General features: G+C 38.2%; 1 protein-coding gene across 1 annotated transcript; it reads left to right on the top strand.

Annotated features, from left to right (window-relative positions):
• The first annotated feature begins 5,414 nt into the window (after positions 1-5,414).
• Positions 5,415-19,911, top strand: LOC136249881 (uncharacterized). Its single transcript, XM_066042009.1, has 5 exons — positions 5,415-5,577; positions 13,278-16,387; positions 17,434-17,850; positions 18,023-19,067; positions 19,441-19,911. Exons 1-5 carry the CDS (start codon positions 5,569-5,571, stop codon positions 19,669-19,671), a joined length of 4,812 nt encoding a protein of 1,603 aa, XP_065898081.1. The 5' UTR covers positions 5,415-5,568; the 3' UTR covers positions 19,672-19,911.
• Positions 19,912-23,141: the final 3,230 nt, after the last annotated feature.

The following is a 23,141-nucleotide window of genomic DNA, read 5'->3' as shown; positions in this document are numbered from 1 at the left end:
AGGGTCTAGTTAAAGCTACATAAAGCAGTCAAGTACTGCCAAAAACAGGTAATCAAGTAACTTTATAATTTCAAGATCATTATAAGACATCCTGCTTAAAATATTAAGCATAAATTTTAGCTGAAATCAAGTGATCTAAGAGAATATTAACAATCAAATGTCTTGATTCCAATTGCATGCCTTATGATGATGAATACCCCTTGTAAGCCTATGCAAAGATAACAACACACTATTAATTTAATGTTCATTAGTTTTGATCTTAAAAGTAAAAGTACAGATATACTAGTGGACAAATAATCCATAACTGAAATTGGAATTAAATGTCCACAGGTATATCTTCATGTGCTTAGGTGATCTCCTTGTTTCAATTCTTTGTACTTCTATGATCCCTGATTGACCTCATTTTCCTTGCATATACTTGTTTGCTAAATTTTGAATGATGTGATTATAACTGGTACATCTACTTATACCATATCAAAATAAAAAATAGCACCATATGCAGTCTGTATGTTTTCAACTGAACACACATCCCAACTATCAATTACTACTGAAGAGTAAAGTTGTCATTATGCTTCAATTTCAGCTGTGTGTCAGCCTGTTAAACTGCATTACAAATGAAGAACGGTGTAAGAAGCTCTGCAGCTACTATAAAAATACAGATGATTCCCATTACAAATGTAGAAAACCATCACAAGCTATCACAAATTGACACCTTGTGTAGTCAGCAAAAATTAAATGGGACACAAAGGAAGACAAAGGTAAGCCCACCATGCTTGCACTGTGTATGCAGTGCAGTATGTCAACTGAGGCACATGTCAAGCTGAAGTGATGCCTATACTCACAACAAAGAAAAAAAGTCAAGACCAAAACCTTAGCTGTAATTTCAATTGTCTGAAGGCATCTGATAGTTAATCAGTAGAAAATTTCTCTTAAAAAGTACCAAAAATTGTAGCAACTTATAGGAAGTGTTACGTTGTGTTGAAGGAATGTTTAGGTTTATTAATACAGGTATGTTTACCTAACTAATAGTCAAGATGGATGTGTTGCTGGTTTTTGGCCATGGTCAAGTGTCTTTTGCAAACCTCCTTGATCCCTAATAGTTATACTGTACTTATATTTTTGTGTATGCTCCAACCCTGGGGATGAGTTTGGGTGACCAGACTTTAATTGAAAGCACTTGCAAGCCATTTGACTAAAATGCCTAATGTCATGAATTATAGATTTATTTTTATTTTCTCCGCAATCCACCATTTGCCTAAAAGTCACTTCCATACTTAATCTCATAAATAATTGTCAGTTTTATACCTAATTTCTGAAGTTTAATTTCTTTTTACACAGCAATAGCTTCCAAAGTCCCACTTCAACTTCACCTGTTATGTGTGAGGGCATTGAGACATGGACACCAATTACCACCAGCCATAGCTAGCCTTTGACAGCACGGCTGCTTTCCTTCCTAGTTAACACCAACTCCCAACTGGGTAGAAAGAGCAATGTGATATGTGAGTATAAAGTGTCTTGTTCAAGGAAACAACAAGCAATCACCAAACATCAAACTTAAAACCTTATGATTACAAATTTTACCATTCGGATCATGCTGCTTCTCTCTCTCTCTCTCTCTCACACACACACACACACACACACACACACACACACACACACACACACATACTGTATGCACACATATCAAAGCAAAGTCTTTGACTGTCACACTAGTGGTCACACCTATGCCCAGTGAACCAGCACTGGGACACACTTAAGTATGCACATACGACAGGGGCGGTGGAGTAGGCCAAAGAGTGAGGGGGCCAGGCCAGCTATAAGTTGAAGGGTCACAGCCTGCTGACAGTAGCTGCTCTCCACAAATTATATGTCCTTATTTATAACTACACATACGTAGCTAAGTAATTTGCTACACTACTTCTCTGAATACTGTGACTGCTCTATTAGAGTCTCCAGATCCTGACTGTTCTATTAGAGTATCTCGATCTTTTCTTGCAAACAGTGTCCCAAAAAAGTGGGGGGGCCATGGCCCCCTGGTCCCCCCGTCTCCACCGCCTATGACATACGATACTTATAGCTACACACATACACACACTACTTGCGCACATCTTACTTAGAAAGTTGGACTGCCGATGCTGTCGCTACTGCTAGTGACATTGCCACCATTACTGTCATTGGATCTTCCAGTCAGGTTACTGTCAGGAGAAAGGATTACATATACACACTACACCACACGCAGAAATTTTGTATGACTTAAATTAGCTTGCAGCTATGAAGCCAAGAGTTCTTTTTTAACTACTACATAAGGAAAATTATATTTGGCTCCATCATTAACATGCTATAGCTAAACAACAAAAAACATCCTTGTAAGGTATGCATGCACTATTACTTTAGTGCTAAGGGAAAACACCTATAGCAATATTAATGAATCTGAATTTCCAAAATGGAAATGATTCACATACATACCTTTCAGTTGTCATATATATGCAATAATTGCATGGATGGTGCTATGGTGCCATGCACAAATTTGTTATAATGCATATGGCTAGACATTGTCAGTCAAGTAGTAGGGTTATGTCTTGCATATATCTGCTAGATCATGCACTTTTATAAATGAATGTCAGATCTATGAAAACATGATTGCTGAAGCCTGATGTAGTGTGGACTCATCAGATTTTCCTTCAACAAAGGCGTTGTACAGTAGCTGCATCATGTAGGTTGGTGACTTACTCTAAGGTGGTTGGTATATAGTTGGACGGACATCAATAAAAGCTCTACTGCACTGCCATGACTTTGGGTCACCCATTCACATCAGTATATAGTTGAGTACTGCTCTTTTCACCATTTATTAAATATATAGGACCACCTACTTAATTTGGTCTAGAAATGTTTGTTTGTAAAGCAAAGTCTTACAAATATTTTGTGAAACAATCTTAATTGATATGGAGCACTACTTAGGACACAATAAGATGTTTTGGTAGACTGTCACTAGTAAAAGAGACGGCAATAAGGAACAGAGTGATAGCATAAGGAATAAAGTGAATCTAGTTTATAGGATTAATTGACATGAGAGGTGTTCATGAGTCTAATTGGTAACCAATAAATGTCTCGTCATAGTAGTCACTAAGATCTTGTATTTTACATGTCATCAGATCCTTGTGGCCTTAGGCAAGACTACAGCACCCCTGGAACAATGACATGTACAGTTCAAAATAGTTATAGAAATACTTCTTAAGAGGCAGAAACATAGTGGAGATTAGATAAGCTTCTTTATCTTTACTCTAGTACTGGGGAGTTTGCCTTTAGTGTCCCATATGATGGGAAGGAAGTATGGCTGGATATAGCATACATACAAAATAGATGCCTATTATCTATGGTGTCCAGAACAGTACAAGCGTAAAGTACATAATATTGTATTAACAACTTTCTGATGATAGTAAAAGCAAGAAGCTTGAGGAGGAGCAAGGAAGCTAGGGCCAAAACCATTGAGTATAATGTAGGCACACATACCTAATTGAAAAGAATGTATACATAGAGCTTATGGTTGTCATGGTTACAAGCATCAGGAGTTTTTGCTTTGCATGCTTACTGTGCTACCCATGCAGGTGCATTAACCTGCTATCACTCCCTCCTCTCTATTTTAATTGCCATTGTGAGCACCCATTTATAAAATCCTAGATCTGATCTGCTCTTGCTATGGCATAGATAATTTAATTGGTTAAAACAGTCTTAATAATGGAAGAATATACACCTGACTGCTCTATTAGATAGTATTATCAAGTATGTAAATAGTTGGTTGCTGGAGTACCTCCCACAAGATCTACCACTGTAGCTAATCACATTATTACAAGTCTATATCATAATGGCAAAGGCCTATGTCATTATGGTAGAATAATTCATGATGGTAAAAGTTTATATCAGGCTGGCAAAGGTCTATCTATGTCATAATGTAAAAGTCTATATCATAATGGCAAAGGTCTATGTCATAATGTAAAAGTCTATGTCATAATGGTAAAAGTCTATATCACAATGGTAAGTCTATGTTGTCATAATGTATATCACAATGGCAAAGGCCCATGTCATAATGGTAAAAGTCTACGTCAAAATGGCAAAGTCTATGTCATAATGGCAAAAGTCTATGTCATAAATGGTAAAGTCTTTATCATAATGGCAATGGTCTATGTCATAATGGTAATGTTGCATGATAATGGTATCATATAGTCTATATCAAAGCATATATACTTATCATGATGACAACTATACTATGTATATCACATGCATGCAATGGAAATTAAACATCACACAATTAATGATAACAAGGCAGTAATTATAAGCAACATCACCATTACCCTGCAGCCCACCACACCATAATAGCAAGAGTTAATAATAAGAGAGATAATAGTCTACCTCAATAACGTAATTATATGGCATAATTATGGCACTGATCACCCTTCATACTGCATTGCCATGATTTACATCATGCATTCACACAGTTTCGACATTTAGCTAGCTAGCTATTTTATAAATCTGTGTCAAATAGAATCACACTGCATGCATGCATTACTATAGATCATAATATATAATTGGCTTGTGCTGGTGACTATGAGTGGTTATGTTGCTTTGGCTGATAAGTGAATGCTCAACAATTAGCTTGTGTACCCTAAACTTATAACTAAAGGAGCAGTCGACTACTTAGTAGGACGATCGTTGTGAGAGCATGCATGCACTGATGCTAAATGAAATATGAAATTTAATTAATTTAAAGTGAAAAATATATGTTTAATCACTATGTAGCATGTTGACCAGCAATATGGCAAGTAGAACAACACCATGCATGAGTTTATTTGCATTTGGGTTGAAACATGCAGTAAAAAGTAACACTGCATGGCACTGACTAACCTCCCCACCACACCTATAAAGACTTAGAGTAGCTATAGCTGGCTACTGTATAGTTACTTAACCATCATAAAATAAACTGCGCTTGCTAACTCCTTGTCCGGATACTCAGGCCTTGCATGAGTAGCTATATAGGATTCATTTTATTAACAGAATAACTGTTGCTTGTGTTATCCAGCTGTCCAGCACTTGACCGGGTGTGTGGGGTGGTAAGGTCACTATATATATATATATAGTCCAGTAAGGATATATAGCTACACACGCTTTAGCCGGTAGCTATATTGACTGCCGGATGATTGATCATGAGCATGCATGCAATGTCAAAATTTTAAACTAAAACTTTCACGGATTTGCGATCCCAGACCATATATGGAGGTCTAGAGACTATATATGAAGGTCTAGCCTCGGGTCTAGCTAAATATTTCAAGGCGATAACAGTTTCTCTGGTAACGCGGCCCCAAAACCGCGAAATCAGCGAAAAATTTTCGCTTCGAAATATTTCAGTTATGCTAGGGACAGGCGCTTCACAGCCGGGGGCGCAACCTTGTCCCTCGTAAGTGCGGTCTGTTGTACCGAACCGTGCCCGCAGACGATTGGCATCCTGTGAACCGAATTGTAAGGACGTAGACCTCGACGTAGACATAGACCGGCGGTAAAGGTCGGAAAACTCCAATGGCTGCGGTGAGTTTTGTTTATTATTTATAGTATGCCCGGGCCATGCACTTTTTTGAGTACATCTTTTCTATGCCACTGTTTCTCGTCCTCCAGGCTCCAGGTTCCTTGGGAGGGGAGGGGGAGGGGGCGGCTTACACAGAATTACTTTTAAGCCCCCATTCTTTTTAGGAGGAGGCGCTTATAATTCTATAAGTGCCCTCTGGTAGGGTCCGCAATCCGAAAAATCAACTTTTACGAATCGATCCCCCTACTATTGTGGGTTGTTCATTGTAGTATCCCATTGCTAGATCCACCATGAAACCGGAGGCACGATTGTTGTCTTCACAGAAATATCGACTTTAGTATTTCGTGAGATGCAAAAATTATTTTTTAAATTTCGTGCTCCACACAAAGAACAGGATAGAACTTGCTACTTAGATAGGTATTATCTAGAGTTAATGTAGTTAAAAAGTACGCACAGTAATAAGCAAATTGTTCACTGGGTTCCCGGCACAGGGTTGCTTTCTCTCAAAAAGCAGAAAACGAAACACAAATTTTCGAATTCAAACTGCCCTACCAGCCAAGACAAGAAAAGCCAACTCTTCCTCATAGTGATGTGATAAGGTTGGATGCATAGTCTGTCTATGCTGTTAGTCTGGAAAGGATCTGAGACTTCTCACCATCTGGGTGAAGAACGTCAAAAATTTCGTGCGTCATTTCAAGGGATTCTCTCAATGGTACCAAAGTGCTTTCCAGTACTTCTGATGACACACTGGTCACTTAATTTTGTTTAGAATAATGATAAAGGATGGATCAAAACGTTTGGTAGTAGTAGTAGTTGGTGTTTCTGTGATTTCATATGGTGCAATATACCAGCAGCTCACCAGGAGCTCCACCCAGCTCGAATCAAAAATGAAAGATTTTATGCTTTTTTCGGTTTGTTTTTGGATGTTTTGCAGCATAATGGTGATGTAGGGTGATCTAGTGAAAACTTGAAGCTGCTGTGGAGCGTGATGGGTGAAGTCAAATTTGGACGATTTTGCTGCTTCCCTGGATGCATAGCTTAGAGCGAGGCGTGGAAGCCGTGGATGAAATAATAATTGACAACTGCTACTACCAAACGTTCAGGGACATCTTTTGCCATAGTTTTATTTATAATTGATGATTGTTGTGGCTGCAGAAGCGCTGGAAATGGCTAGAAAGCGCGACACAATTCTTTGATGCTGCAGAAAAATTTGACGCTCGTCACCCAGATGGTGAGAAGTCTCAGATCTTTTCCAAACTAACAGCATAGACAGACTATGTACCCAACCGTATCGAAACACTATGAGGAAGAGTTAGCTTCTCTTACCCTGGGTGGTAGGGCACTTTGAATTCGAAACTTCGTATCTCTTTGTCTGTTTTTTCAAAGAAAACAACCCTGTGCCGGGCACCCAGCAGATCATTTACTTATTTCTGTGCGTACTTTTCAACTACAACAACTCTGGATACGATTTGGCTAAGTAGCAAGTTTCATCCGGTCCTTTGTGTGGAGAACGAAATTTTAAAAATAAATTTTGCATCTTGCGAGATACTGAAAACGATATTTCTGTGAAGACAACAATCGTACCTCCGGTTTCATGGTGGATCAAGCAATGGGATACTACAATGAACATCCCACAATGGTAGGGGGATTGATTTGTAGAAGTTGATTTTTCGGATTGCGGACCCTACCTCTGGAGAAAACGTTTGGATGGATGAGTAATTTATCTGCTTACTTCTCATCACTATAGCTCATGCTCAGCACAGTAGAGAGATTAAATTATTTGGCCATACCATAGCTATAGACTACATTTTTCAAGGGAGAGGTCGAAGATTTCCTTTTAAAAGATTTGTTTTGGTAAATGTTTGAGGGGCATATTTTTCGAGGTTGAGCACTGTTACCTAATTTAACTTTTTTTCAAATTTGTAACCACTCCCAAAATGTATTAGACTATATGGAGGTCAAGAATAAAATTTTTGCTGCTAACCCCCAAAACCTTGAAATCAGCTAAAATTTTCAATTCTTTTATGTGTGTGTATGTGTTCATGAACTGCAGTTATTTTGCACGAGCGTGACAGCTGGAATGAGTGAAGCTTGTAGTTCTAGTCACTCCAGCATGCAAGACATGCTCTAACTAGGGGGTCTGGGGGCATGCCTCCCACAGGAAAATTTTGAATATTTACCCTTCTGAAATTGAATTTGGTAACAATTTGAATAAGAGATGTGAATCACTGTATATTAAAAGAATAGCATTATTCATGCAAAGGTGCAGCCATAAGGAGGGTTTCCAGAAGCAGCGCTAAGTTACCAGTAGCAGGGGTCTGAAATACCTTGAATATTTTAAAGGGCTCAAAACTCAATAGACTGATACATTTCGTCGATGAATAGCAGTATATTGAAATCCATCACCTACTGTAATAATCATGTATACATATGGTCTAGAAATATCTCTTCCTCAATGAAATACAGCCCTGAAATTCATGTATGTAGTTCCTTCTCACTACTCGACAGCTTTTACCAGGTGACTACTCTATTAGAGTAATTAGATCTTAAAAGTGGATCCCCTATGGATAAAAGTAAGAGATACTGTAATTCAGCTACCTGATTGGGTGGCACAGCGGCAAAAATTAACGATAATCTAGATCTCATGCTGTAGCGCTGCTGGAGTGTCATTGAATACTATGTGGCTATACACAGCAGTGGCAAACGTAGCTTTCATTAAAGCTCAGCACTTAACTACTACTAGTGCTAGCTGGCCTACAAAATACGTAGTATCACACGCCTGCAAACTGATTTCGGGCGCACACATTTTCAGAGGGCAACCCCCCCCCCTTTGTATTTGCCACTAAACTCTACAGAGTAACTTGTTTGTAAGTGAACTCTCAACAGGGTGGCTCATTTGTAGCTATAGGGTTACTTGTAATGACCTGAACTCTCTACACGATGACTTGTTTGTAGTTGAACTACCTACAAGGTGACTTGCTACATAGCTAAACTCTTTACAGGAGGACTTTTTGTACCTGAACTACCTATAGGGTGACTTAACACTCTAAATGCTCTAATAGAGTGACTTCTGAATGTTTCAATAAGATGACTGCACTATTAGACTACCTTGATCACGCACTTGCTTGGTTTTTGTATTATAGCTCAGTGTTTTCTCTACCTTTCTATGATGATAAATTGATCTACATACCAGTGTTCAATAAGTGGTTTGTCTGGTAAGCATGACAGCTAATCAAGGGCAGCAGACCAGTAGTACCACCAGTCCTGTTGGTCAGATTTCAACCTGTCCACTTCTATTCATGAAACTCAATCATGCTGGGGTTTTGCATTATATATCCATGGTCTTTGTCTCCATTCCTATCAAACCACCAGAGAAACACTCCCACAATGGTTGATCTAAATACTTTCAACTCATTCCTTGTAGCAGTTTTCCCTATAGGCATTATGGAAAATTGATCGTTTCTGTGAATAATTGGTCATAACTCCTTCATTGAATTCGTACCAAACATGGTATTAGGATTTGCCCTTTATGTGTGCCATATTTCAGCTTGATTGGATAATGCACTTGTGTTTTCTAGTAAGGTGTGCAAAAAAATGAAACTTTGGTTGATTGTATCTCAGAAATAGCTGAGTCAATTTCCTTCAAATATGGTATGTGGACTGCCCTACCAGGTAGACAATTCCACCAAAATATTGTTCCATTTGTATAAGGGATAAAAGAGCTATGTATGTGTGAAAATCATGTTTTATTTGTTCCTGTCAATATACCCACAGTGCATGTGGAGCTATGTGTTTTGATAAAGTTACACAATTGTCTGGTACATAGTATCTGGATATCCATATTATTCACTGAGCTATGCTGTAGGTGATTTTTTTTTTCATCCTGCAGCTTGCAGATAACGAGTTTGTCTAAATTATGATTTCATGTGATGTATGTGCAAAGAATTAAGTGGTTATCTAAACTTTGATGTGGATGAGGATAGGAAGCAAGAAAAAGTAATGAAGGTTTTAATTTGTATTTTAGTCAAAGGTTTCATTATTTAAACTGCCAGCAAGGTCCAATGTTTAAAAATTCCAGCGTAGTTTTAAGTAGTCATTATGCTGGCATACTGAAGCAAGCATAAAACTTTGGTAGTGTACACTTTTGATTTTGAAAGATTAGGATACTGTAATAGAACAATCAGAAACTCTAAATAAAAGCAGTGAGGTAGCTGCTGAAAGGCATGAAAACCAGCAAAGAAAATGAAGACTGTTTAAGGCTGAAACATCAGTGTAAATGGGGCATCTGGATTCAGTAGAATGGAATGGTGGAATGGAATGATACATGGAATGGAACAGTATTTAGATAATTTCACCCAGTGGTCACCTCTTATAAAGACCATTTTGCTTTAATGTCTAAATTGCTGCAAAGAGATAGGATGGTCTTAATTGTGTGCCACATGCCTAGATTTATCTTGGCTGCACAAAAAAGATGTGTCCACGAAACTAAGGCAACTAAATGAGCTAATATCTGGTGAGGCCAAGAAATGAATGATGTTAATACTGGCAATTAACTATAATTTACAAAAATCTACATAACTGTAAGGGTAAGTAGCAAGGTTCGATGAGACCGTGACAATAAGGTTACTCCAGGCACGCCATGCAGCTTACACATCTGACCTCTTAGTATGTTGTGTCATACATACTCTACAAACATGCATGCGCAAAGATGTATGTCCTAAATACAGAAATTATCTATTGCAGTTGACAATAACATTGGTCCTTTATCATTGACTCATGTGAGGCTTATTATTAGACCATAATTCTATGGAACTTCTGCAGTACACTAGTGTACATGATGTACATGGATTGGAAGAATAACGAATTTTGAAAGTCTATAGCACTGGTATACATTTTGGAGCACATGGGTGTACGAAAGAAGCAACAAGCAGTCAAGATGATAAACAGACCACTAGTGAGTCAAGGCTAAAGCAAATTACTTTGCCCAAGCTGAAGATATGCGCAAGGTTTGGGACATCAACGACCTTCAAGCGAAAGCAGTTCACATTAAAATTACTGAGATGATTGCACTAGACTGTCAGCCATATAGTCTGTTGATGATATCAGCTTTGGAGCCTTGATACATGTGCTGGAACCAAGGTACAACATACCTAGTCAAAAATATTTTTCTGAGACCGTGATTCCAAGCATAGTTGAGAGGATGGTTTGTGTCATTAGAGGTAAACTCAAAGTAATAAAATATCTCAGCTTTACCAATGATGTATGGAGCTCAAATGTGAGCAGTGATTCATTGCTTAGCTTGACAGATCATTGGGTGAGTGATGATTTTCAGTTAATTTCAGCAGTTTTACAAGCCAAGTCTCTTAAAAAATGGCACACTGGAGAGTATAAGGCAATGAAAATAGCAAAGATCATGGAAGACTGGGGATCGGCACCAACCAGGTACATTGTGTGGTGAGGGATAATGGCATTAACATTGTTAAAGCGATGAATGAAGCTGGCCTGCCTAGTTATGGATGTTTTGCACACTCATTACAACTGGTCGTACGTGATGGACTGTTAACACAGCGTGTTGTTATTGATTTGGTAGCCGTGTGTAGATCTATTGTTGGGCATTTTAAACATTCATCAGTTGCAAGCCACAAGTTGGCAAAAACTCAAGATAATTTAGGCCTACCTCAGCGTACACTAAAACAGGATGTAGCCACTTGATGGAACTCTACTCTGTACATGTTGCAGTCTGTTCTTGAACAGAAGATGGCTCTAGCTTCATATGCAGCTGAGAATGATATCCCTCAATTGACAGTAAACCAATTAGAGATAGCTCGTAAAATGGTACTGATACTAGCTCCTGTGGAAAAAATTACTCAGGCTATTTCAAAACAAACAGCTACCTTGTCGATGGTCATTCCTATGATTAGAGTGCTGTTAAGACAATGGGAAAAGGAAGATGATGATAGAGGAGCCCAGACTATGAAGAACGAAATGGTAAAGAGCGTGAAGGGCAGGTTTGCAGGAATTGAATACAATTATTTGCTTTCGGTGGCTACTATTGTAGACCCTAGATTCAAAGACAGGTCTTTTTCTAGTAATATATCAAAGAGCACTGCAAAAGAAGCAGTACAGGAAGAATTAAGGAAGATATCATGAGCTAGTGACTCAGAAGCAAATGCCTCAGCAAGTGAAAGCAGAACTGACTCACATTCACCTAAAAAGCAGAAACAGGGTTCTTTGTTAGAACTGTTTTCTGGATGTCTCCTGTGCTGATGATTCATCATCTACCAACTAACTGGACTACTATAAGATAGGTAAACCATTTATTCGGTGGGCTGAACACCACAGTAGATATCCAGCTATAGCACAGATAGCTAAACGTTACCTAACTGCCACAGCAACATCTGTACCGTCGGAGAGGTTGTTTCCTTCAGCTGGAGACATCTATGATGAAAGGAGAAGCAGGATACCACCTTTCCTTCAGCTGGAGACATCTATGATGAAAGGAGAAGCAGGATACCACCGGAACATGCAGAAAGCTTGTTATATAATCATCAAAAGCAACTATTCTTTGTTTGGTAAAAAGTTAACTCTTAACTATTTGTTAGGTTTTTTACTCTTAGTTACTGTATGGTTATGATTTACTATGCAGAAACTTGTACCCAACTTTACTTACAGAACTTATGTCTACTCAGTGAAGAATTTATTAAAATACAGTGAAATTTTGCATGGCTGTATGCAATAAATAGATATTTATAACTGCTATCCACCAAGCTAAAGGAAGAAAAATAACATGTATAATTACTAATATAACCATAACAGCCAGAATATGCAAATACAGTATGTAATTATAAAAACATGAACTAAAGGTTAGAAGAAAATATCCATTTATCGGCATCTTTTATTGTTAGTGTATCAGTTATCTGTTTATCAGTAAAAAGCTGTATCAATGTACCTCTACTTCTCATACGGTTTTTCATTTGTGACACTGTAATGAGTGAAGCATATGTAGCTGAAAACAAAGCGTAATGGCCACCTCCCTTTCTGTTGCATAATTTTTTCAAGGAAAGTGTTTTTTTTCTTTTTTTGTTGTTACATAATTGACTGTTGGGGCACATGTTCTGACGTAAATTACTTTTATGGCATTCCTGGTGCTATTCTTTCCTTTAATGCAGTATTTGCTGCTTCATTTGTCATACTTTTGTTATTAAAAAAGTAAACCAATAAGCAGAAGGAAAAATTAGGGAATAGATAAAAAGTGATGAAACAAAGAAGGTTGCTTATTCCTGCAGATATACTAGTGGAAGATTAGGGATTAAATGTCCACTAGTATATCTGCAGGTGTAGGCAGCCTTCCTAGTTTCAGCTATTCCCTTGTTTCACTACTTTTCATTTTCTTCGATTTAAAATTCCTAATTTTTCCTTCTACTTGTAGTGTATAACTGTGTAGTAGTGAAGCTTAAACGAAGCCATTCAAGGGCCATGAATTGCATTGTTTCTGTTAGTTATGTGGCATCTTGTATGCTCACAAAATACACAATAAATATAGACACTAGCACAAACAGAGCAATAGACCTCTAATGAGTGAATCTTCGTATGATAGTCAATTAAGTATTTATATCCACTGCCAATTCTACATTAGCCTATATGTATCAGTGAGTTCTGTATAGCAGTATTTTATGTATTGTTCATGTCACCATCTATTTAGAGTGAGAAAATAACAGAAGAGATGTATCCTGATGATGTTCCACAGTTGCAGTGTAGTGTTGGTCCCAGTACCATGCATGATCCTGGTGCTAGCAATACGGATGACAGTAAAATTGAAGTCGACTATGAAATAAGGAATTTTTGCAGTATGGAACAAATAGAAAGTATTGAAGATGGAGACAAATATGACTCTTCTGATACGGAATCAACTGCCAGTGTAGGCAGTCACACAGAAGAAAAAGTAGACAGTTACAGAGAGGATAATGGAGAAACTTGCATAGAACATGCAGTTGACAGTTCCACAAAGGGTAAAACGAAAAAATCCAGAAGGCGTAAAAAGGCAAAGTCATGTGTGTTTGTTGGTAATCTACCCAGAAACGCAAACAGAGCAGAAATCTTGGAGCATTTTTCAAAGTTCAGGGAAAGCATTATGCATAAGCCCATGATTATTAGGCGTAAAATTGGAACTCAAGCTCGACTTACATTTTCATCTCCAGCAGCAGCATCAGATGCCATAGAGTCGCTAAACCAGTCAATGTTTAAAAAATCATCTTGTATTTCAGTTGAACCATGGTCTAATAGTAAGCACAAGCAGAAACATAAGGCCATTAAAGCAATCATGTCATCTGAGCAAAGTGAGTGTGATGGTGGGCCAAGTGAAATGACGGAGAAGAAAACTACTGTTTATGTTTACAACTTACCTTCTTCTGTTACAAATAATGACGTAAGGACACACTTCAGGGAGTTTGGGCCACACATACACAAGCTACAAGTCATCAAAGATTCTACAGTGGAAGAATCTAAGGAATATGCACGGATCTTGTTTACCTCACTTAAGGCAGCACAAACCGCTGTGGTAAAGCTACATAAATCATGCATGCCGCAATCTCAAGAGCGACATATCACTGTAAAAATTAGAAAAGAGAAGCCTGATAAACAATCTATGGAAACAGAATCTGCTCCTGAACAGAAAAAATTGCAGAAGGCTTCTCCAAAAGAAATGTACCCACCAAGTTCAAATGTTCAGGGGGAACATCACAATGGTGATGATACCAAAGGTGTGGATAAAAGATATGAGTATGATTACACTAAACTTGAATCTGCCACTAATATGATAAATCACACAGAGACTAAGGTGAGAGTTTGTACAAAGAAAGCAAACCCATCGGGCAATGGGAATAAGCAAGTAAGTCTTTCTGCAGTTATTAGGCCAATTTCTCCATGTGAGCCAAGCAACTGTGTGGCTGGTGTTAATGAGACAGCAGACAAAGTTACTGTTGTGTTCATATATAACCTACCTTCCATTGCCACCGATGATGATGTAAGAATGCATTTTATGGAGTTTGAGCGACATATATGCAAAGTACTGTTAATCAAAGATTCAAAATCAAAGGAATCCAAACAATTCGCACTGGTCAAATTTACATCACTTGAGGTAGCAAAAGCAGCTGTAGCAAAGCTACACAAATTGTATATGCCTCAATTTCAGGAGAACTGTCTCAGTATGAGAATTGCAAAAGGCAAGCAACCTCAAATTCCATCAAAAGAACCTGTTTCAAAACCATCACAACATAGAAAAGGAAAGGTTCCTCTTGAGGAAGAAAAAGACTGTGCAGCTGGTGTTAATGAAACTGCAGACAAAATTACTGTTGTGGTTGTGTATAACTTACCGTCCACTGCCACTGATGATGATGTAAGAATGAATTTTATAGAGTTTGAGCAACATATACACAAAATACTTGTAATCAAAGATTCAAAATCAAAGGAATCCAAACAATTTGCACTAGTCAAATTTACATCACTTGAGGCAGCACAAACAGCTGTAGCAAAACTAAACAAATCCTATATGCCTCAATTTCAGAAGAATCGTCTCAGTATGAGAATTGCAAAACGCAAGCAGCCTCAACCTCTATTGAAAGAACATGTTTCCAAACCATCACGGCAGAATAAAAAAGGAAAGGCTCCTAGTGATGAATCTATCCAGGAAGAAAGAACAGCTGGATACATGGAAAATGGAGAAGATATTTCTGATTCTGAATTAACAATCAGTTCAGTTTGCTGGAAAGAAAAATCAAGCAAGCAATCAATATCTTCAAAGCTAGACATGAAAAAGCAGCCACCAGTACAGAGGAAAAGAGGAAAGTCTCCACCTCCAAGAGAAATTGAATTTTCTCACCCAAGGACAAGCACTCAGGTGAGAGATCCCACTGAGCAGCTCATTGGTGTAAGCATCACAAATGTCAGTGAAAGTGTCACTGGAGACCAATTGATGCAGATTCTGAATACTTATGGCACTGTCATACAGTACACTATTATGCATGCACCAGAAGAAGAAGACATGTATAAAGTAGTGGTGTACTTTGGTAGTAAAGAGGAAGCAGATAATGTCATCACTAAACTTAATGATGAAAAGTTGGCTGGTAAACATATACACATCCATCCTTTGAATGAGAGCATGAATTCTCTAGCAAATTTTTCTGCAGATACTTTGGATACATATGGTGTGTACATTAGTGAGATTCCCAAGGCTTTAAAGTTACAACCTTGTTTTGCAAAATATGGGAGCATTGCTAGTTTATTTCTTAACCCTGATAATAGTTCTGCTTACGTCAGTTATTACAGATTCGAAGATGCTCAGGCTGCTTTAGACATGAACAATCGAGAGGTATGTGGTGGGAAGCTTAAGGTAAAGATGGCGTCCAATGACAGTACTCCATCCACACCTGATAATTCCACTCCTTTGTTGTCACCTTCTCTGCCCTCATCATTTAGTATGCCAAGAGAGACCACCACTTCTAACATACCTCCTAGCTTTACTGTACAAATCAAACATCTCAGTCCTGTTACAACTATGGGGAACTTATCCAGGATAGTTGAAGTCTATGGAGCCATAACTAGTAGACTACATGTTATAAATGGTAATCCGCGTTATGCTTTTGTAAGCTATGCTACACTTGAGGCAGCAAATGCAGCAATATCCTGCCTGCACAATCAACCACTGGATGGTAGCCGACTAAAAGTGAAACTGAAGAGCGCACCATATCATGTTGCTACTCCTAGTCATCTCTCTATTCCACCACCTACTGCTGCAGTTTCAGTTCCAAACTCCAGGTAATATATGTAGTTGTAAGTGCAAGTGTGTATGGTATTCGTATGTATGTATGTACGTACGTACATACGTATGTATGTATGGTCAACGGCAATTTTTAAAGGAAGACTGCTTGGTATAAAAATACCACTGCTTTTCAGCCATGCCCTGACAAACATATAGTTATTGCATACACATAATTACATGCATAAAAGTGACTTGTATAAAGATTTAAAATCCACCAGTTTTCTTGCTACTAACAGTGTGGGATTTAGTGAATTCCAAATTTGTGTACCATATGAAAATAAAAACCATTTTTTGCGAATATAGTTCTAACTCTTGGTACAAATAAACGATAGCATTACAAGCAATTTAACACGTCAACAGCATAGGTGAGAAGTGTCATGTAGATATGATGATGTAATCTTATGTAAAATTCTTTAGCTGCATGATAGTGCCGTCGCTCAGTCAGAGTAATACTCATAGAACTACTGACACTGGATGTTAAACTAGAAAATTTTGAGTGCAATCTCTCAAGTTACTTGAAAAGTGTATGGTAGATGAAAGTGTTCACATTAGTCTGATATTGGCAGCACAAACACACGATATAGTCTACCAAGAAAATCACGGGATGCAAATGATAAAGCAATGTATCCCGGGTGAAATTCTCTACAATACGCTTGTAGTATGTTAATTCTCGTCAATATATAGTCCAAGGTACTTAAATTGGTACATCACATGAACATACTACAAGCGTATTGCAGAGAGTTTCATCCATAGTAACAAAAAATTAGGTGAGGAGGATACTGACTGATACGTACAACTTATCTAAGAGATAAGAGAGTCTAAGAGCATAATTTTTTTTTAAAAAAGATAGCCTTCTGAAATTGAATTTTTTTTAATAGTAATACATCTGCTCTATTAGAGTATCTCAATCTTAAAAGGTGGAGGGGCTAAAGTGGAGGGGAGCCCCTCTAGCCTTCCCTGTTGCTATTTGTATGATTATGTATGTATACTGCACTACACTGCAGTATGTCATTGGTGGTTAAATTCATTGTTACTTTTGCAGTTCTGTGATAAAGAATGTTCCAATGTCAGCTCGACTGTACCAGTTTCTTAATGAACAAATGGAATTCAAGTTGAGAGAGTTTAGATCTTTTAGTGGTTCAGTAAGCTGGCAGAATAATACATTAATAGTCACGGCACCTTCTGTACCAATTCTTATTTGGTTTGAAAATTATGTTCTTGGGCAAATTGGTGAACACCACATTGCACTGAACAATGAGGACTGGAAGAAATTGATGTCAATGCGTCCTGATAAAACCAACCTATTCCAGCAGCTGATGCACTCTTTTCTTGCTAATGATGTATATATTGACCATGATAGCTCCTCACTGATAGTGTGTGCTGTGGGGCTAAAAGGAGCAGTACAGGATGTGGTGGCTACTGTTAGTGCTGAATTAAACAAGGAAATCGTTGTTGAACAGTAAGTATCTGTTTGTTGTACATTTTTGTGTCACTGGATGATTAAGCATTATATAATTACAGGATTGTTTAGTCTACAATATATCTTAGACTATGTTCTAGTTTTACATGATTAACAAACTATTTTTTTACAAGTGTGTAGACAAATACAGTTTAGATGTACTGTTTCATAGGATAAAGATGATGGCTTTGCTTAAACTTGACCCTACCTTGAAGGAACAAGCACAGAGCACTTTTGGAGCACTAATGGAGGGATTCTCTGTTGGGTCCACCAAAATCAGTTTTGCAGGAAGCAGTCATGCAGTGTCTCAGGCAAGGGGATGGTTTAACTCACTACTCAAACAGTACACAGTAGCTGGTCTTCTATGTCACAGAGATCTGATTCCTTCAATACTCGATTGTCTATCAACAAAATTATTGTCTGTTGTTGTCTGTGTTAAGTATGACGATGGGACCATCTGTTATGCCCAGTGCATGACCATGAAAACTGTACAAATGAATTTGCTGGTTTGTGGGAGAGAACCATTTGTTCAGAGAGCTGTAGAGATCCTTAATCATCCAGAAGAGAGAATCATTACCTTTGAAACAATGGATGCATTACACAAGCTGAAGTCTCAGCTATCTTGTGATTTTAGTTCTCTATCAGAGCAGCACAAAGTTTACATCCATGAGTCAACTGGGCCTGTGCTAACCATCCAGAGTTATTCAAAGGATTGTATTGCCACAGTGGAAAGTATCCTGAATCAGGCAAAGTTAAGTATTGAGAGGTGCTCTGTTGTTCTTCAAGGCTCCAAAGCTAAGATTGCTCACCTCACTGCAGCATTTGCTCAACACCTTGATCAGGCAAAGATCTTCTTTGATGCCATTTATCAAGTTACGTCAGTGGAAATATTGTACTCGGATAACGAAGTTAGACTGACTGGATCTTTGAAAGAGATAAAAGAGGCAGAGAAGATGATTGATAATAGTAACTTCCTTAAGGGTTTTAAGTGTGAAGCATTTGAGTTTGAGTGCCACCCAAATTTCATTGGTCAAACAGAGAAGTACCTTAAAGAAAAATTTGACCAGCATCAATTAGGTGTGATTGTTAGGTGTTATAAGAAAATATCAAGGAAAGCTTCCAAAGAAGATATGATGATGTCATTGACTACGATCTTCTATGTGGAAATTGGAAGTGAAAATGATGTCCATTTTGCAGCTGCTTGTGAAATTGTGAAGGTTTGTTTCTATATTATGGCTAAATGGCATGCAATGGTTGCATATAGATATGGTCATGTCTGTAACATGTGTACATATATACGTACACTACTCACTATACACAAACTGTCACAACACACACACACACACACACACACACACACACACACACACACACACACACACACACACACACACACACACATTCACACTAACACACATATGCATACATGCCAACACTAAATGAAAGGCATTTCACCACTTGCACATAACGTACACCATACAATATAACACTGTCCATGCATCCAGTACAATATTTTATTGTGTGTCAATGTGTGATGGCATATTTGTAACCATCGATGCATGTATGGCTGTATTATTGTTATGTATATAGGGTTTAAAGCCTGAATCTAGATACATACAAATGTCAAAGAAACAATTTCAGTGTCTATCACAAGCTACAACAACACGCATGCCAGATCTTGAGGCTACCCACAGGATTCAATTAGAACTTCAAGACATTGACAATGTTGTAATCATCCATGGTCTTACTGTTACAGAAATTAATGCAGCAGAAGATGAGATTGGAGCTTATGTCAATGCTAACATACAGACGTCAGACTGACATAGCATGCATGCTCTAATGACATCTAATACAAGATTCTTCATTTCATTTATGCAATTCGATGCAATCACAATTAAATCATGTAATTTCTTTTTGTGTAGGACAAGCATGCCCATGTACAAGAACCTGGCACATTAACTTAATTGTAAACATATGTATATATATATATTTCATCAAAATTATGCATGACGTGGTTGCCATATAAACATAAACCTAGTTGTTGTGTAATACACTGCAAAGAATGACTAACAATTAGCTATATAAACAGGTAAACATTACTATAGATCTATTATTGTTTCAAAGGGCACATTGTTAATTCATGAATTACCAATGAAAGCAAAAACACTCCATGAAGTAGCTACAGCATACTTTTATGATACAGCAATTAATGAAAACAGTTTCATAGTTCAAAAATGAGTAAATTAAATCCATAGGGCCCAGGGTAGCCACCTCATGAGGAATTGTGTACTGTCATTGCCAGCTAGTTCATAAGCAACCTCCTCTATAAAACATGATATTTTGTATAGCAGTAGCAAACTGCAAAACTTGAGGTATAATTAGGCACATATATATTATATATCCCATGCAAGCCATGACATATATATATATATATATATATCATTATGAACATGGTGGCTAGCTATATATATTCTTTGGTGAAAACTGTACTGGTATCACCATGAATGTTCTATTGGAGAGTATTATTATTTCTAGTCTATAGACTTAAATTTTTGGAACTCATATACCAGAAATCCCAATACATAAATTTACTCCTGTTTATTATTACAACATATAGTGTTTCTAAAAGACCTTTGGCACGTCTGACAGTGAAAAGAGTTATAGATCTAGAATGTGGTGCAGCTAACAAATTCTCCACTCCAATTAATTGCTTCCATATAAATCCCAATCTTGAGCTTGCATAGACAGTCATTGATTGAAAAGTTCTTTAAGTCCTGTCTAACTTTATCTTGCAACGGTGGTTTTACACCATGAGCTGGTCATGTCCTTGAGAGCCATCCAAACAGGATCTTCTTTGGTGTATGCAATCATCAGGCATGCGCTCCACATATCCCAACCATCTAAGTCTACTTAAACTTAACAGAATACTAATAGACTCTCGCATACCAAAACATTTAGCCAATTGAGCAGTGGTGATATGCTCTGCCCACTGTACAGCACATCCAATACCCATAATGCATCTAATACAACAACAATGAAAGGTCTCTAGCTTCTTCACAAGTATCTGAGTGGGAGCCCAGGTCTCTGCACTATACAAAAGGATACCAAGCACTACAGATTAATAAACAAGTCTTTTAGTTTCTATGCTAAGATCACAAGCCTAAAACACAGAATTGCAAAGCTCACCAAAAGCTTTCAAAGCCTGTACAATTCGGTGATTAACCTCCCCTGTCATTCTACCATGTGCCTCTATATATATACAAGTGACCCCAAATACTTAAATTCCTTCATTACCTCTACACTACCACCATGAAGTTATAGTCTTCTGGTACACTCTCCAACAAGTATCCCACCTATCCTTCACCTCAATCCCTGCTGCATCACAACGACTTATCCAACACTAATCATGAATAACTAATTCAAAATACAAGATGAACAAAGTTGAAGCAATCATGCAACCCTGACAGAGTTCATTTCACACCTGGAAAAGTGGTGCTTCCTCTCCCACCTACTGCAACAGTAGCAACTGCCCATCATGAAAAGAACACACCAAATTTATCAAACAGTCAGGTATACCATGTTTCCGCAAAGTACACCATGCACAGTGCCTGTCCTGTCTTGGCACAGAACCATAAGCTTTGCAAAGATTGACAAACAAGAAGAAGATTTTACTATGGTCAGAGACAAATACAGCAGTCAGTCACCAGACATTTGCCATCCAAATAGCCACTGTGTCTGACCATAACTCAGTTTGCACAGACATAATGTCCTAGCTATCAAAAGAAAAGGAATGGAGTCTAAGGAATACAATTTATCTGTTTGGTTAACCCTAGATGCAGTAATAGATAATCCAGCAGCTTCGTAAAGTAACTTTCTACATTGAGACTGTGAGATTACCGTAGTTCGTTGAATATAGCCTAGAGCATTACACAGTGAGGATAGTGATGATTGTAAATAATGGCCAAGAACACTAATTCCTATGGTATTATAGTAGCAAGCAGTCCCTAATCTATCCAGTTCTGATAAAATCTGTAAGTAATCTTCCTTGGACTGCTTTTGATCTCTTGCAGATTCCAAATGTTGGATAGAGTCCAAAGGACATGTCAGCTCTAACAGAACAACTGCATTAGTTGATTCATTGTGAATCACTATATCAGGACGATAAGGAGTTATGATAAGTGATGGAGGGATGGTTGCCTAAGGAGACACACTAGCATACATTTCTGGTAAGTCAGCATAAACTTTAATGGTTTGTGACTCCGCCAAAAGACCAGAGAGATTGGAAACTATGTAATGCAAACTTGATCATGTCTGTAAGTAAAACGGCCTTGTGATAAAGCAACAGGGCAACCCCCTAAAACGTGAGCAGTAGTGAGATGTGTATTACCACAAACAGAGCACTTCACATCACACTGAATATGCCATCGCTGCAGATTTACTGGTGTGGGAGGGGTATCAGAAGCAGCTCGCAGGATAAAGGAAAGGTGACCAGGATGACACCCCAACGAAAGTCTGTTCCAAGTTCTACGGCAAGATTCCAAACACACAGAGTCTTTAAGCTTACACTGAACAGACAGAGTATCCAAATGATCATCAGATCTAGGGGTTAGAGCGTTCATCAGCTGCTACCAGTTTCAGTCTTTGAAGCAGATACAAAGGATGAGCCATTGGAAAAGATGACAACTACAAATGAGCCTTGGATAAAAGTTGATAATCAGATACTTGCAATTGGGTCTGTAAATAAGCATCACCCAGATGAAGCTGTAGCCCTAACTGCTGGAGCTGGGGGTCTCCAGATGTGCTGATGCAAGACAGGAGACTAACTTGGCCTCTCTGGACACCACTGATACACTGGGACAGCAGACACCAGGGTAGTAAAGTAAGCCCCGGGAAACACACCTGGGAAGTTCCAACTACTTCTTAAGGTAGAGGGTAGCCAAATTCTCCAACTTATAATTACCAATAGCAGGCTTAGTATTAGCATCCACATGCAGACAAATGAAAACGTAGCTAATAATGAAACAATATAGTTCCTGTATAGCCATAGCTCATATTCACTGCGGATTGGTAGCGGGTCTGCACTATTCTTCCAGCAAATTTCTCGGGTAAGTTCGTGTATAGTTAAGTCATTGTAAACGACTATATAACCATGGCAGGGGCGGATCCAGGGGGGGGGGGGGGGGGGGGGGGCTTTGGGGGCTGAAGCCCCCCCTTTCATATTTAGGCTTTACTTGATCAATATGCTGAGTATTATAATGAAATTTTGTCTTAGCATAATTATATGATCACTA

The sequence above is a fragment of the Dysidea avara genome, chromosome 3, assembly GCF_963678975.1.
Source record: "Dysidea avara chromosome 3, odDysAvar1.4, whole genome shotgun sequence".
Lineage (NCBI taxonomy): Eukaryota > Metazoa > Porifera > Demospongiae > Dictyoceratida > Dysideidae > Dysidea > Dysidea avara.
This window is presented reverse-complemented; position numbering and strand designations above follow the sequence as displayed.

What these genes read in the sequence shown, in the direction of transcription:
- LOC136249881 (XM_066042009.1), top strand. An exon ending in GTTTCAGTTCCAAACTCCAG is followed by an intron (nt 16,388 to 17,433) that starts GTAATATATGTA and finishes TTACTTTTGCAG; the next exon opens with TTCTGTGATAAAGAATGTTC. An exon ending in AAGGAAATCGTTGTTGAACA is followed by an intron (nt 17,851 to 18,022) that starts GTAAGTATCTGT and finishes ACTGTTTCATAG; the next exon opens with GATAAAGATGATGGCTTTGC.